This window comes from Ochotona princeps, chromosome 10 (genome assembly GCF_030435755.1).
Source record: "Ochotona princeps isolate mOchPri1 chromosome 10, mOchPri1.hap1, whole genome shotgun sequence".
NCBI lineage: Eukaryota > Metazoa > Chordata > Mammalia > Lagomorpha > Ochotonidae > Ochotona > Ochotona princeps.
The window spans coordinates 13,835,872-13,853,275 of record NC_080841.1 but is presented as its reverse complement, the minus strand read 5'-3'; the positions used below and the strand labels follow the sequence as shown (position 1 = coordinate 13,853,275).

Genomic DNA, 17,404 nt, shown 5'->3' with positions numbered 1-17,404 from the left:
TGAGCACTGTGCCAAGAGCCAGAACCAGGCCTTAAAATTCCCATTTTCCTCTTTGAGATTTTTCTTCCTCCAAGAGAAGAGGCAGAGTTTGACACCAAGCTTTAACTTGGATAACTGTAGATGCATAGATAAAATCTTACTATGTATCAATTTTACAATATAGAGACTGTTTGTCTTTTGTTTATAAATTATAAAGGTGCTTGGTGCCATGGTTAAGATGCCACTTGGGACACTTGCACCCCCTACTAAGTTCCAGAGTTTAAATCCCAGCTCTGCTTCTAATTCAAGTTTCCTGCTAATGCACACTTGGGAGAAAGCAAGTGAGGGTTTAGTTGTGGATCCCTGCCATTCAGGAGGGAGACCCAGGTCCTGACTGTGGCCTGGCCCAGCCCAGCTGCAGGGATTTAGAGAATGATGCAGCAGATAGAAGATTTCTGCTTCTGTCTTCTGCCTTTCACATAGGTTGAAAACAAACAAAGCTTCCTTCTGATCATGGAGTAAGTCCCTTTAAACATAAGTAAGTAAGAAGCATCAAAATATGGTAAGCTTCAGAGTCAGAACTTGGTTCAAATTCTAGTTTCAACACTTACTGGCTGTGTTATCTTGAATTAGTTAACCTCTCTCAGCTTCAGTCTCCCCACCTTTCTTAAAACAGGGATGACACCTTCCCCAGAGAGGGTTGTGAGGACTGAATAAGATACTGTGTGCTAGGCTCTTAAGAATACATTCCAGTAAGTACTCGATGAAAAGTAGCTTATAAAAGTAGCTTATAAAACAAAATACACAATGGGACACTGCTAGTCAGATTTAGAACAAAGAGCTTGCTCTCTCCTGTAACCACAGTAACCACAAAATTTAGTGGAGTCTAAACCAGGACACTTCTGTGAGTGAAAGGGATTGAAATGATCATTGTACAGAGACAATGGGTGATACCTGTGACAGCAAACTCTTTTAGAGAAATGGAACACAAATTAAAATGTCTATCAACATGTCCAGCCCAATCACGATGCCCTGGAGTGCCTCATAAGCTCTGAGAGCTATAGGAGCCTGGAGAGCAATGCACTTGCATCTGGAGAGTTAGCTGTGCAGTTGGCCTGCCTATGTTTCAATTCCCTGCCTGAGCGATTAGCTTTGGCTCAATTTCTTCACATATAAAATAGGAGTTGTAAGGATTAAGTGAATCAATATACAGCAATGTCTATCATAAAGTCAACATTCAATAAATCTTCATATTTTAATTTTTATTACACTATGACTTCTTTTTAGAATAGAAGGGCATTTATTCTAGAAGAACGGTCACTTAAAGACTGATGTCCTTTGAAGTCTTCTAGTTGCACAGGTTTGCCATGCATGGTATTTGCTCTCAGTTGCACCATGGAGACACAGAACACAGCAATTGAATGATCAGTGAGAGATCCATCAAATCAATCACTCTGCTCTTAGCACAGTACATGCCAGCAAAATTGAGCTCACCTCTTCATCCAGACCCCGGGCCCAGGGCTGCTGACCTTCCGCAGCCTCCTCTGTTGGGGCTGCTGAGGGCTCATGCTTCCCCGTGCTCTCCTCAAACCCTTCAGGGTTGACAGGCTTCTCGCCAGGTTGCTCCTGAGTCTGCCTCTCGGCCTTTGACCGGCTGAATGTCCTTTCTGCTTCTTGAAGGTCTGTTAGGGTAACCCCCTGGAAAAACATGATGACGTTAGGTCAGTTTCACCTTAACTACAGAGTGAAGCCGAGTGAGCAGGAGGAGCTCTCCAAGAGATCAAATTGTTTCCAAACACCAAACCAAAGTCCCCATATGCCTAAAAGCCATATCAAACAACACATGCTTAAAATGAGCATCTCAGTGTGAAATGATCCCAGCCCAAGTCTGGTCTAGGTACATTTAGAACTCAGTATTTTAGCTTTTTCAATGTGATCTCTAGAAAAATAGGTCAACATTGATGTCCTCCTGTTATACATGCATTTCTTTCAGAACAAATCATTCTCAATCTTTATTTGAAAGCTTTCTACTTTCCAAGATCAAATAGTGACTAAAAGAAATTTCTCTGAATGGCAGAGATTACCTATAGAAAGAGAAGCCATTCTCAAAAAAAGAAAAAAAATCAGAGCTGGGCTAGCACAATGATAAACCCCATAAAATCCTGGACAAGCTTTTCTCTAACATCATTTCCCAACTCTAGCAATCAGAGATGTTCCAAGAGTTAATGCCTCTTTGGGCCATCGGATTAGCAGGACAGAAAAAAAGCAAATGATAAGACATGTGCGGAGAAGGGAGAAAAGAAACTGGGAAGAGAGAGGGGCTGATTCCAATCAAGTGGCTAAGTGGTTAAGGTCTTAGAAGGACATTGAACAGGTAACACACCCAGACCACAGTTATTGTTGTACTATTTATTTATTCAATATTCATTCATCTTTAAGAATTATGTGATTTTTAAGCACAAAAACCACAAAAGACCAAATGAACCATTCCCGAGAAGAATGTTTTGATTTAGTAGAAAAGATATACGAGAACAAGAGAAAGTACGCACTAAGACAGAAACACATAAAAGGAATACCTAACCCTGGTGGGGAGAAGGGCATTAGAGACAAAGGAAACCTGTGCAAAGATACAGAAACAAAAGAAGCCATGGATGATTCAGGAATTTAGCAAGTTTGAGGTACACCATAAAAGAGGGCAGTTGAGGGAGCAGAAGGAGACAAAAGGACAGCTCCATTCAGGAAAGCAGGCAGAGGCCAGATTCTGATGGATCTTGTGTGCCATCCTGGGGAGCTGGGATTTTACCTTGACAATAGATGCTCTTTTGGGGACTAGGATTAGACAATCTCATGAAGAATACTGAGAATCTAATCAAATCATCTCAAAAGTTGCATGCCCAAAGACACCTTCGCTCCCTCTTAACTGAACCTCTCTCAGGTATTTGAATGTTCAGTCTCTCCCACCTTCAACTCTATGTCCTCTTCCAGCTATTCCCTATCTTCTCTCCCCTTGATACATAAAGTTAAAACCATTCTAGATTGGTTTATAATCCCTTATCAATCATTCCTCACTCATTTATTTCTTTGATAAACATAAGATTGTTTGCAACATGCTGGGGAAAAGATGAGAAAATTGTAACTATTTTCACCTTATTGGATGGCTACTTAAAAAAATCATAAAGCAAGTATTTATTAGTGAAGATTCAGAGAAATTAAAACCCTGTGCAATGACAATAGAGCTGTAAAGTGGTATAGCCACCATGGAAAACAATAGGGCAGTTCAAGAAATTGAACACAGAACTACATATGCTCCAGCAAATTCCACTTCTGAGTATACAAAATTGAAAAAAAAAAAAACTAAAAGCAGCATCCTAAGGAGAAAGTTGGACAGCAGTTCTCATAGCAGCGTTATTTGCAGCAGTCAAAACATAGAAACAACCAACCGTAGCATCTATCAAGAGACAAAACATGGCATGTGCATACAATGGAACAGAATTCAACTTTCAAAAGGGAGCCAGTTCTGATACATGCTACAATACGAATCCAGAAGGTATAGTAAATAAACTCACCCAGACACAAAAGAATAAGTATGGGTACTCTACGGTTCCTAAAGTGGTCAAATTCATAAAGACAAAGCATAGAATGGTGGTTGCCAAGAAGGCAATGGGAATAACCGATGAACTTCTTTTTTTGAAATTTTACTTCTTTTTAATATTATCATTATATGATATAGTTCCATAGGCCCTGGGATTTCCCTTATCCCCTCCCTAATTCCCTCCGCGCTCACTGAGTTCCCCTATGTCATTACTATACTATAGTTTTTCATAAACAGTCATATGTCCATCATTGCGGGTATGAATAATGACAGAGTCCAGCATCCTATTGTCAAGATATAGCAAACAGTTTCATTGGAAGTCCATCTTTGTCTGGAAGTAGAGATGCATACTGCATTGTATCCTCACATCTAGACATGATAGTCTCCATTACACACTTACTATACATCCCCTTAAATGAAAAGCCACAATAAAAAATCAACCACAGGAAGAAAAAAAAAAAGAAATTAACAATACCATGAAGTTAAATAACATGCTACTGAATGACTAATGTGTCACTGAAGAAATGAAAAAGAAAATCAAGAACCTTCTTGAAGAAAATATTACTGTATGATCTATGAGTCACTGAAGAATTTAATCAGAAGAAAGTGTTTTGAAGAGATGAAACTAACAAAAAACATCAGAAACCATGAGATATAATTTCTGCGGATTTTTGTTGGTAAAATGTATCTCCCGGAGGCAACAAATAGATGGGTATTGTTTTTTAAATCCAGTCTACTAATCTATTATGTTTGATCGATGAGTTTAAGCCCTTTACATTCAGGGTTAATACAAACAGGTGGTAATTTGGTTCTGTCATTTAGCAATGGGTTGTTCATTGATTTAGTCTTCTGTTGTTATTTCACTGGGATATTCTTCACACTTGCCTTTGGTTTGGGTGGGCGCATCTTTATCCTTTGTAGGGCAGGTTTGGAAGAGGCATATTCTTTTAACTTTTCTTTACTGTGGAAGAATTTTATTTCATTTTCAAAGACAAAGGAAAGTTTTGCTGGGTATGTTATCCTGGGCCGATATTTATTTGCTTTTAGAATCTGGAATATGGCGCTCCATTCTCTCTGGCCTGTAGAGTTTCCTTTGAGAGGTCTCCTGTGAGTTTAATGGATATTCCTTTGTAAGTCAGTTAATTTTTTTTCACATGTCCATTTAAGGATCTTTTCCTTATATTTGATTTAAGAGAGCTTGATTATCATGTGTCGTGGAGAAGATCGCTTTTGGTCAAGTCTGATTGGAGTTTTGTGCCCCTCCTGGATGTTGTTTCCCAATTCTTTCTCTAGATTAGGGAAATTTTCCCTTATTATTTCATTAAATACATTGGTAAACCCAGCTTCTCTTTTTCCACCTTCTGGGACTCCCATAACTCTTATATTTGGCCTTTTAATAGTATCTTTCAATTCTTTTTTTTTTTTTAAGATTTATTTATTTTATTACAAAGTCAGATATACAGAGAGGAGGAGAGACAGAGAGGAAGATCTTCCACCTGATGATTCACTCCCCAAGTGAGCCGCAACGACCGGAGCTATGCCGATCCGAAACCGGGAACCTGGAACCGCTTCCAGGTCTCCCACGCAGGTGCAGGGTCCCAAAGCCACGCAGGTGCAGGGTCCCAAAGCATTGGGCCATCCTCTACTGCTTTCTCAGGCCACAAGCAGGGAGCTGGATGGGAAGTGGAACTGACGGGATTAGAACCAGCACCCATATGGGATCCCGGGGCGTTCAAGGCGAGGACTTTAGCAGCCTGGCCACACCGCCGGGCCCTCAATTCTTAAATACTTTTTTTTTTAGCTTGACCCAACTCTGCTTCCAGCTTTTTGTTTGTTTCCCCCTAGTGACAGGAAATATCTTCTAATTTTGAGATTCTTTCTTCTGCCTCCTTCATTCTATTTTGGAGACTCTCCACTGTACTTTTAATTTGCTCTATTATATTCTTAATTTCTGATATATCAGCTTATTTGGTTCATTTCCAGTGTGATATATTCCTTGAATTCCTTGAATACCTGCTTTACGTCCCCATTTTCTCGATGTCTTCCTCAGTGAACTCTGATGTTGGCAGAGGGTTTTGCTCCTTTGCAGGGGAGACTTCAGTAATATTTATGGTGCCTCTGTTTCTTCTTTTGCTCTTGGTCATTGTAACTCTGGTTATCAGATTCTTCTCCTTGTGGCAGGTTTCTAAGCTCTGTCACCCATAGGTCTACAGTTTGATTTTAGTTATTGCAGTTGGCACACGGCTCTTTGTTTGCAGTTACTTGTGCCATTTCCCCCAGAGAGTTCCAGGTGTTGGTTCTTAGGTTAGATTTCCACCATGGTCTCCACAGCCCCAGCTCCTGGCTCACCAGTCTCCACCTCCAGTGATATCGTGCTGAGGCTGCACTGTTGCCTTGTGCAACCTTCCTCTCACTTTCGGTTTGAGTAGGTTCCAGGATTAGGAAGACACCAGGTGTCCTATATAGCTAGGTTGTTGTTGGTGGTGATCTTGATGGAACCTGTTGGCTGTTAGGTCTGAGGGCCTACAGACCTATTTTGATCCACAGAATGCCATAGTCGGTATTATTTTCCTGTGGGACCAGTGCAATGCATGTTCTCGCCAAGCTTAGTGCATCCGCAGCTCACTGCTGTCCCCACAGTCTCAAAGCCCTTGCCACACTGTACAAAATGGTGCCTGGTGCAACACTACTAGAGTTCTTAATCCGCTTCCTGTCAGATCTGATGGCTACCTGGACCTGTCTTGGGTGGAACCTGTAGGATGCCATGTTATTGCAGTTCACTGGGCCAGAAATACATTCACTCCCAGCTCAGTGCATGGACAGTCCAGCCCCATAGCCCTTGCTTCCTTAAACGAAATGGTGCCTGATTCAGCTCTAGGAGGCAGACTGGATTATGAAATCCACCCTGTTCCTGCACTGCTCATCTGGTATCTGCTGCTCTGTCTCTGCTCCTGGTCAAATCAAACAAACCAGCAGAACAAGCAGTTCTTTGTCTGGGTTCACCTCCTGAGCTTCCTGATAAACATCCCTTCCCACCTTGTTGCTGGCGGAGTTCCAGTTGCCGGTGGAGTTTAGATTGCAGCTAGCTGAATGCTGCTGGGGTATCAGTCACTGCAACACCACACTGTTTTGTCCACTGCTTTCCTGTGTCTGTCAGTCTCCAGGTACCCCTGTTCTGTTGTTCTGTCCTCTCCTATTTCCTGGAATGTGCCCTCTCTGCTTCACACTGCCTAATATTTCTCCATCTGTTTAAACATGTGCTTACCCTATTCTGCCATCTAAATTCTCCTGAACATATAGTTTTAATTTGCAGAAAAGTACTAGATGGATTATGGTGATAGTTACTCAACCAAATGCAGGTACTTAATACCAGTGAGCTGTCCACATAAAAATGATAAAGTTTGTGAACTTTATTATTTATATTTCACCCAAAAAATACATAGTTAATTTTCATCATGACAGAAGTTACATTCTAATGGAGAGAAAGACAAACAAATAGGGTAAACATCAGGAAAAACTGCAGGAAGAACACTCAGGATGGTCAGGGAAGACAGCAAGGACTTTCATTCTGTGTTCTGGAGGATACAAGGCCCTTTCTCAGCTCAGCTTTGCAATGGGAACTCTAGTTCCTAAAACTGTGCAACTTGACCCTTTAAACGAAAGCTTACTATTCCTTCTAGGCCACTACTTTTTCCCAGTTCTCTTTTCACCTATCTGGTCACTTCTTTCCCTTCTGCTTCACGGGCTCATCATCCCCTGCTTCCGTAAACAGCTCCAGTCAGTAGCCTTTTCTCCACTCTCATGGCCGTTATAGGCTGAGTTCATGCTCTTGTCACTTTCAGTTTGGTTTGTCATTAGCAGCTTTCTAGCCAATCCTCTTGCTTCCAGGCTCAGCAAATTTACTACTACCTATCTTTTCCAATAATGGTTCATTTGATAATTTTTGTAAAATATAATGTACACTATATCATGCTCTTCCTTAAATCGATTCAGTGGCTCCCACAGGGATTCTTTCGTTTGGGAAAGGGCGTATAAAATCTTTATGCAAACATAAACCACAAATATTAAAATTTATCCCTTTAAAGTATGTAATTCACTGTTGTTGTTATTTAAGCATATTCACAGATTTCAGGGTTATGCAACTATCACCACATTCTAATTTTAGAGCATTTCATCATCCCACTAGTGGTCACTTCCTATGCTGTCTGCCTTCCAGCCTCTGGCAGGAGTCTACTTTCTAGCTCTCTAGGCTTGTCTATTAGGGAAATTTCCTGTTAAAAAAAAAAGCAGTAGATGGAGTCTGTTACATTTGCTTTTTTCTCTTAGCATAATGTTTTCTTGAGGTTCATTCACGTTGTAACTTGTATGAGTATTTCATTCCTTTTAATGTTATATTTCATTGCATGAGCATTATTGCTTATCCATTCTAAGTTAACAGACATTTGGACTGTTTCTACTTGTTAGCAATTGTGAATACTATCATTACAATATCTATTTAAAAGTTTTTATATGGACACACACACATATGTTCATTTGTTTTGCAGATATACTTGAATAGAAACATTAAGTCAAATGGTAACTGTTTAACACTGAAGATGCGCCAAACTGTTTTCCTTTGGTGAATCTTAAAATGTGGTAAGGATGTAGAAATCTTCAAGGTCTTTAACACAGTAAGCAATGACAAAGTGCCTCCACACACTGAAAAAGCTTCCACACTCTAAGATTCAATCCACTTGGAGGCCCAAGCAAAATGACAGGAAAGTTAGTCTTACATGGAGCTTGGAGGAATAGAGCTGAAAGGGGACAGTAGAACTATGAACTCATTTGATTCTATGAAGTGTAAGATTTAACATACTTAATGCAGTGGTTGGAATAAGGTACTTATTTTAATATTTTGTTATTATACTCCTAAGACAAAAATAAAGGAAACGGCACTACAGAAGAGCCACTCACTTGAGTAGACCTCCGAGTCTGCCGAGCTTGTCTGGAACGGGCCTTCCGTAAGGACTCTGCTTCCTCATCCCGTACGGGAGTCAGATAGGACCTGCAGAGAAAGTCAGAATGGCAGGGAGGCTATCAGCTGTGAATAGAAAGGACAGAACTCAAGAGATTATCAGTGTTTGCATTATGTTCATGGGGAATCATGCCATCCATAAAATAAGAATGTCATCACTTCGTTTGTGTCCTTGTAACTTTTGTTTCTCTTGCCTTAATGCTACACTAGCATCTGTGGAACATATTGAACGGGAGCCATGGTGGGTGCCCAGGTTCTGTTCCTGCCTTCAGAGACAGGGCTTGCAGTGCTTCATCAGTAATAGTGACTGTTCTGGGGCTGGACTGGTGGCATAGCACGTAAAGCCACTGCCTGCAGCATTAGTATCCCATGTGGTGGTTCCCACATGGGATACTGAGACAGTTCATGTCTTGGCTGTTTCGCTTCTCATCCAGCTCCCAACTTATAGCCTTGGAAGAATGTACAAGATGGCTCAAGTCCTTCGGCCCCTGACCCACATGGGAGACCTGGAAGAAGCTCCTGCCTCTTAGCTTCAGATCAGCTTAGCTCTGGCCATTATAGCTATTTGGGGAGTGAACCAGTGAATGGAAGATTCTCTCTCTCTCCCTCTCTCTTTCCCTATTTCTCCTTTCCTCTGTAACTCTGCCTTTCAAATAAAAATGTGTCTACTGAACATCCAAATCCAATAAACACTGCTTGATCAATAACTCTGAAGTAACATTAACATTCCATGAAAACGAAAACAAAACAAAACTTGGCCTCCTCCTTTTTTTGGGATTCTAACTACTTATATTAAACCTTATTAACAATGTTCCTCTTATGACTTGTTTATTATCTTTTCCATCCTTTGTCTCTGATATTTTACAGTATTCAATCTTTCACTTCACTAATTCTCTCTTTAACTGGTCTACTGCAAGCTCACCAAGTGAGCTTATTTTCATTTATTTTATTTTTCAATTCTAAAATGTCTATTTTTTGTTAGTCTGTGATGAAAGCCTCCATTTTATCTTCTATTTTCTTGAATATTATTAATCAATTATTTTGAAGTACTTGTTTAAGAACATCAGGATCTTGTCCTTTTTTTTTTTTGTAGTAATGATTAATGGTTTCATGACTGTCTGGTAATTTTTGAATTTAACATAAAAACTTCAATGAAGGCAGAAATTGGCCGTAGTGGTAACAGTAACAACTATAATGACTCTTTGCAGGTCTGGGAGATGCTGTCACCTTTAGGAAAGGAAATATTTTCCTCTAGAAATTAGGCTAAGGAAGTGGTTCTCAAAATTCCACTTGTGTAAGAATCATATTGAGGACTTGTGGAACATAAATTGCACACTTCCAGTAGTATTGATTCTATAGATGTGGTATTGGTGGGATCTGAGAACATTGATAATTAGTTCTCAGCTGATGATGCTGACCTGGGTGGGTGTGGACCACATGTTGACAACCACGGGGACGTGGTATTTCTGTTAAGTTCTTAGGATATAATCATCAGTCATCCAAGATAAAAGAATCTATTAGGACCCTTCTTCCTGCAGTCTAGCTTTTATTTCCTTGCCCCAGGAGACTCCTGAAAATTTGGATGTTTCTTTGCCTCATAGCTACTGTTTACACCTTAAATAGCAAATGACCGAAGGAGAAAAGTATAGCCAAATGCTGAGTGCATCTTGCTGTGATTTCCTTCCCTACAGGACCTTGAACCCTTAAGTCAGGTTGTAGAAGGCTGACAAAATCATTTGGTCTGCCCTTTCCAAGACAACTGCAAGCAGGATTTAAAATTCAATAAATCTATAGCAGGCTAATTTTTAAGCTGACAATTTTGCATGGCCTGAAAATGATGCTATAAATATCCATATGGTTCCCCACCCCTACCTCAAAGTTCTTGCTTCTTAATAACTGCCCAGTATCTTCAGAGATTTAAAAATATACATATTTATCCATTTTTAAATTATTCTTAATAGCAGAGTTATCTTAAACAAAACACACCCTCGCGTGAAGCAGAAGTCCCAGCCAGGCAGTGCTCACGTTGCCATATTGGTCCCTCAATGTGGACTAAACTGAAATTCTGATGTATCAGTCTACTTCAAATTTTACAGGCATGAATCCTCGCTTAACTTATTTCTGTCTTCTGAGTGAACTAAGCAAAACAAAACGAAACAAAAACTCTCCAAACTTATGGTTCAGATATTGGAGATAACGATCGTATCAACTAGTGACTGGTAACTCAGATCTTCACGGGCATCGTAGTGCAGCAGGAAGAACAGATATCCTGATTCTACTTTCACATTTGCCATTAATGCTTTGTTTGACTCTAACAGAATCATTTAATTTCTTGGAACTCATTAACTTAAAAAAAGAGGGGGTCAGTCTACAGATTTTTAAAGGCTTATTTATTTATTTTTTTAATTTGAAAGGTAGAGTTACATAGAAAGGAGAACCAATAGAGAGGGTGGGAGGGAAGCAGGCAAGGGGGCAGAAAGAATCTCCCATTCCCCACAGGGCTACAATGGCTGAGGGTGGGCCAGACAGAAGCTACAAGCCAGGAGTTTCATTTAGGCCTCTCAGTTTGTTTAGGAGCCTGAGTATTTTGTCTATCTTCTGCTGCTTTCCCTGGTGTACTAGCAGGGAGCTAGATCGGAAGTGCAACAGCCTAAAACATGAATTGGTGCCCATAGGGGCAGCCATGTAACTGGCGGGGCCTGTAATGCTACAATGATGACCCCAAGTATACAGTTTTAAAGCCCCATCTAGCTTTAAACCATAGTAAATCCATAAAAAGGGTTTTCAAAAAAACCTTACAAAAATGAATATTATGAAAAAACTATGCATGAGTTTCAAAAGCTTTTAAACTTTTAAACTTAGCTTTCATTCTTCTTTCCAAGAATTATTTGAAATCCTCATATCAGTACCAATTCTGAATAAATAACCTCTAGGTCTTCTGACTAAAATATAAGGGAAGAAATTGTGGCCCAAGGGGCTAAGCCTTTACCTGGGACACCCACATTCCATATTGAAGTGACTAGGATGTAATACTTCCTCCACTTCAGATTCAGCTTTCTGCTAATGTAGCCCTGGGAGACAGCGGATGACAGCTTAAGGGCTTGGGCCTCTACCACCCACATTGGAGACTCAGATGTTGTTTCAAATTCCTGGTTTTGGTTTGGACCATCCCTGACTGTTATGGGAACTTAAGGCTTGAACCAGTGAATGGAAGATCTCTCTCTTTTTCTCTCTCTCCAGCCTTTCAAGTAAATAAAAATAAATAAACCTCAAAAAAAAAAAAAACAGTTTCCATCATCTTAAAAAAAAGATAAATATCTATTCATTAGTCTGACGGAAACCTACCAGATATCCAAAAGTTTACAAAAAAAAAAACCTGTCTGTCTCTTCTCCTCTCTGTATAGCCACCTTTCCAATAAAAATAAATAAATCTTTTTTTTTTAATATTTTTTTTTTAATTAATTACATTGCATTATGTGGCATATTTTTATATGCACTGGGATTCCCCCCACCCCTCCCCAAACCCTCCCCACCCCCACGGCGGATTGCTCCATCGTATTGCATTTTCACAGTTCAAATTCAGTTGAGATTCTTTCATTGGAGCTATTTACCAAGCATACAGTCCAGCATCCTATTGTCCTGGTAAGTTCAATAGTTTCTTGGTGAGACTATCTCTGAAGGTAGAGCCGGCAGAGTATCATCCCAATCAATTAAAAGTCCCAACATAATATTTACAACCAATTACAACATTATGGCATTAATTGACATGGTATTGATTAACCAATATGTTTATAGGAACATGCAGGTTCTCAACCACATCCTGTTACTTCTTAGAAATTTCCATTTTGGTTTATATTCAACCCTGTTCTATACACCTCAAAATGGCTATAGATTGTCATTCAGCTGTCTCCTGTCTATTCTAGTTTTAGTATTTAGCAGTTTATAGCATTGAAGCATGGTTTCTCTGAACCTGGCTGTTTTTTTGGGTAGTCTAATGGCATTAGAAGGTGTTTGTTTTGGTGCAAAAATTTAAAATTCATGCATAATGTTTTTGTAACATTTATTTTCATGAAATTGTGAAGATTCCTCATATAGTTGTTTCTAATATCTGTGCTTCCAGGATATCCTTTAACAAGCTGATGACATTAAAATTCATGGAGGCTCAAGGGTCTTATGTAAAATGATGCAATATTTGCAGACAACCTACATATACCCTCCAGCATCCTTTTAAGTAATCTCTAAGTTAATTATAATACCTAATGTAATATATATGCTGTGTAAATAGTTGTTATACTACATTGTTTGGGGAATGAAAACAAGAAAAAGATTGTTATATGCTCAGCAGATAGAAAACCCCCACCCTGTCAATATTTTCAACTTTTGGTTGGTTGAATCTGCACAAACCAAATCCATAGGTAGGGGTACTGTGGTGCAGCACTGAAGCCACTGCTTGATGCCAACATTCCACATCAGGAGTTCAAGACCTTCTATTTCACTTCCAATCCAGCTTCCTGCTAATGTACCTGGGAAAGCAACTGAAGACAGCTCAAGCACTTAGGCCCTTGCTACACAAGTGGGAGAACCAGATGGGGTTCCAGTGTTCCGGCTTCACACTGGCCCATCCCTAGTCATCAGTAATTTGGGAAGTGAACCAGTAGATGGAAGAGCAAACAAATCTTAAAAGGAATCTATGGACACAGAGAGCTGATTGTATTCAGTTTCTATATCCATGGGTCACTTTCTTTGGTATTGTTCAATAGAACTGTGTATGACAGAGGGAAAGTTGTATACCTAGCACAGTCTAAATGGCTAAGGGTTACTTAAAACGTTGCTGGTGTGCCTGAGGAATTCCTATTTCTATCTAATTTTAATTAATTTAAGCAGTCACACATGATTACCGATTACTATACTGGACTGCATAGCTCTAGATACCCTAAGAATCCAATTACAAGATCTTACTGTCAATTCCGCTTCTTAAGCCTAGAAACCAGAATCAACTCACACACTATTAACAGAGTAGAATCGTGCCATGAATAAAGTTTGTTAGCTAGTTAAGTTTAACAGGAGAAAAATGAGTTCATTTTTCTTCTCAAAGTTATTTTTCTTCTATGCTTCCCAGAGCGAACGTTACAGGAAACTTACATTTTTACACGGAGTGTTTTTCAGTTTTATCAGGTAGTGCTGAGGCTCCTACCTTCATGCTATTTATAGGCACAGCAAATAGGAATAAGCACACAGACGTGGAAGGCTTTAGAGAACTAACTGCAGCACTGACACTCTGCTGCTTCCATATGCCTCACCCCAAAGCACCCCACGTCCCCACAGTCCCCACTGACAGAGAGAGCTCCGAGAAAACAGACCGTTACCTCCTTGCGCAGGCCTGCATAGCAGCATGAAGGTCAAGAGATGTGTGGAGATGAATAGCAAGAAAGGTAAGTGGCTGCTGGGAAAGACTGCAGTCTCAGCACCCGGTCTCCCTTGGAAACTAGCAAAGGCTTGCTGTGCCACCGCTATCCAGCAAGCCAGAGGCAAAGCCTGCAATTTGCTAAGAAAGCTGCTACTAGGAAGGAGGAGGAGAAAGAAGGGGAGGGGAAAGGGGAGCAGGCAAAATCTTGGGTCTTGGAAAAGCCAGTGCTGCTGATAATTCCTAAAATACCATTCCATTAGATGCATATTTTATACACTGTATCAAACCAATCAATATGACATCTCATTTGTAGAAAGGGAGGGAGAGGATTTCTTCCTGATGTGAAAGAAGATACAGCAAGGGAGATGCATCATTCTCATTCTGGGTACTATTTCATTTGTCCTTGGGCTATCCTAGTTGCTGCATTCACCCAAGTGAGCTGTAAATACAGCCCCTGGAGGCACAGGCTGTCTGGTCAGCCAGCCAATGCCAACAGTGGTGAAGACACAGATAAAACACAAACAGTGACAGCCAGAAATGTAGAGACAAACGTCAAGTACTCTACCAACGGGTTAAGGACTGTTCAATTTGGCTAGCTAGCTACAGGTCAGAAAAGTGTCCAGATTTAATATGCCACATATCAAGATAGGATCTGATATCACAGGTTGGAAAAATTGCATGCCAATGTGTCACTGGAGTGTCTTTGCCTTTCTAATCCAACACTGAGATCAGAGCTGGAGCTGAAGCAAGAACCCACAGGCACACTTCAGTCAGTGGAATAACTAAAGATTAAAAAAGAGGTATTTTCCCTCAGCCAATTTAAGCATTTCCTGAATCCTCTGGACCATTAGTTTCCAACAGGGTACAATTTTACCCCACAGAAGGCAACAACAAAGAACTACCTGGCCCAAAATTCAATGGTGCTGAATTTGCAGACATTAAGGTTAACACATTTTTCCTGCAAAGGCCCAATATAAATCTTTCAGGTTGTGAGCCCTAAGGTGCCAAGGCTGTCGGGACCATACATAACTGAATGAGACTGGCAATCCACTGCTTACCACACTAAAGTGGCAGAACCAAGCAGTTGCAACGAAACCCAAATAGCTTGAAAAACATAAAAACATTGACTCTCTAGCCCTTTATAGAAAATGTTTGCCCAGTCTTGCTCCAATCTCTACATTATACAGTACCACACTAGGATTCAGAGAACTCCTTCTGTGTAGACAACATTAATCTGGTGTTTCTGTGACCTAGCTCAAATAAAATAACGAAAAACTACATGGGCCTGAATTCTTTTCCATCTGAACATTTGTTCTATTAAAAACATGCCAGCCTCAAGTGCCAAAAGCCACTTTCGCAAATCCCAGTGCTTTACATATGTAGGTCACGTTACAGTTAGCTCCTTGGTTACAGCAGATGCTAGTGATGCCAAGGATGGCAGGTTCCAGCAAGGCCAGGTGGTACTGCTTTACCTCACACTCACGGGCTGGACCAGCTGGACCTGGCCAGCTGTCTCAAATATTGATCACTGATGACAAAACAGACCTGAAACAATCCAAATCTTAAGCACCAGGGAGAATGGTTTATGGAACAAAACCATTATGGAACAAAACCATTCATATGAAGCAATACTATAAGCCATTAAAAGATTAACAAAAACTAATAAAAATACACAACCAGCAAAAAATATTCATAGCTAGAATATATGAAGAAACTGTATCAGCAAAAAAAGCAATAACCTAAACAACAACACAATACAGCGTATAACCACATAATTCACAAAGAAAACAGAAAAATCTATAAATAAAAGAGAAAATGTCATTTCAACAGCAGTAAAGAAAAATTAAAACATGCAGAAGCTACTTCATCATTCCTAGTTTAGCAAGAATTAAAATAAGTTTTTGTATTTCCTCTTTCTGTAAATCTGCCTTTCTAATAAAAATAAATAGATAAATCCTTAAAATAATATTTAGAGAGGTCAACACAATGGCTCAACTGGCTAATTCTCTACCTCCAAGTACGGCACCCCATACGGTGCTGGTTTGAGTTCCAGTTGATCCACTTCCCATCCAGTTCCCTGTTTGTGGCCTGGGAAAGCAGTGGAGCACAGCCTAAAGACTTGGGACCTGCACCCACATAGGAGACCAGGAAGAAGTTCCTGGCTCCTGGCTTTGGATCATCTCAGCTCCAGCCACTGTGGCCTTTTGGGGAGTGAACCAGTGGATGAAAGGTCTTTCTCTCTATGCTTCCTCTATGTAAATCTGTTTTCCCAATAAAAATAAATAAATCTTTAAAAAGAGAATAAAAATAAAATAACATTTCAAGTATAAATGATAAATCATAGGCACTTTGATATTTTGCTGGTGACAGTATAAGCAGAATAATAATCAGGTATCCTGAAGTAAAGGTACATTTTGTTCTTCACTATCAGATATTGTAATTGGAACTCAACACCCCTAGAAACTCCTTCACCTTGTTATAAAGAAATACACACAGGAATGGTCACTGCAGCATCCTGAGTGTCAGTCACTCAGGAAAGACTCCCATGTCTATCAGCACAGGAAAGAAACCAACTGTGGTATAATCATGAGAAACAAGCATTTAAAAAGAGCAAACTGAGTTGAATATAAGCAGTAAATCCTGGAATGATATGTACAAAATGATCCCTTTTATACAAAAACATGTAAATGCACTATGTATCTGCACACAAATGAATAGCAGTAAGGAAGATCTGAGATGAATAAAAACCAAATCCAAGATGGGGAAGCTCTCTAGGGAATGGCAATGGAGAAACAGGGACTTTATGTGGTACTTTTCAGACTTTATATTGCAGTAAAGGTGGTAAAATAAGATTTGATCAAGCCAGGATACAGGTAAATAGGTGGTTGTAAAGCATAACAAGTTTTAAAAAAGGAAAAACTCATATATAATATTATTTCCAAACAAACAGAATATATAAACATATTAGTAGTGACGCTGCTGAGCTTAAGAGTATGCTTAATGTTTACATTCTACTTAAAGTTACCGTGGGAAATTTGGTCATTTTAAAGCTAAGGCTAGAATCTTTTAACTTTGAAAAAGTAATTATTGATATTCTAACAACATTTACCTCTCTCTCTAGCTCTTTAAAGTGAGATGAATAAATTAAAAAAAAAAAAAAAGATAGCATGGCTTTGCAGGGATACAAGAGTTCAACACACCTAAACAGAGCTAATTATACCATAACACTAGAGTGTATCACAAACTTTCAGATTCACCCTTCTTCATCCCAATCAAGTTGTATGTGGCTGATCCACTTGGAACTACAATTCAGCTTCTTTTGCTTCCCAACTTCTGATCTAACCACTTTCTGCTACAGTATCAAACCAAATATATTATCCTCAAAAATACTCCCTCTATCCTCCCTCCCAGG

The 17,404-nt window shown here is 39.7% G+C and overlaps 1 protein-coding gene across 5 annotated transcripts in view; it reads right to left on the bottom strand.

Annotated features, from left to right (window-relative positions):
• Positions 1-17,404, bottom strand: part of PPP1R12B (protein phosphatase 1 regulatory subunit 12B) — a 202,674-nt gene that overhangs the window by 83,690 nt on the left and 101,580 nt on the right. For 4 of the 5 annotated variants that reach the window (XM_004578757.2, XM_058669012.1, XM_036495328.2 and 1 more), the window contains 2 exons: positions 8,525-8,615; positions 1,474-1,677 (listed from right to left, as the gene is read on the bottom strand). In XM_004578757.2, the coding sequence (XP_004578814.2) occupies positions 1,474-1,677; positions 8,525-8,615 (295 nt within the window). Of the gene's footprint in view, positions 1-1,473; positions 1,678-8,524; positions 8,616-17,404 lie in introns of those variants that run through there. The other variant, XR_009246138.1, reaches the window with a different exon arrangement.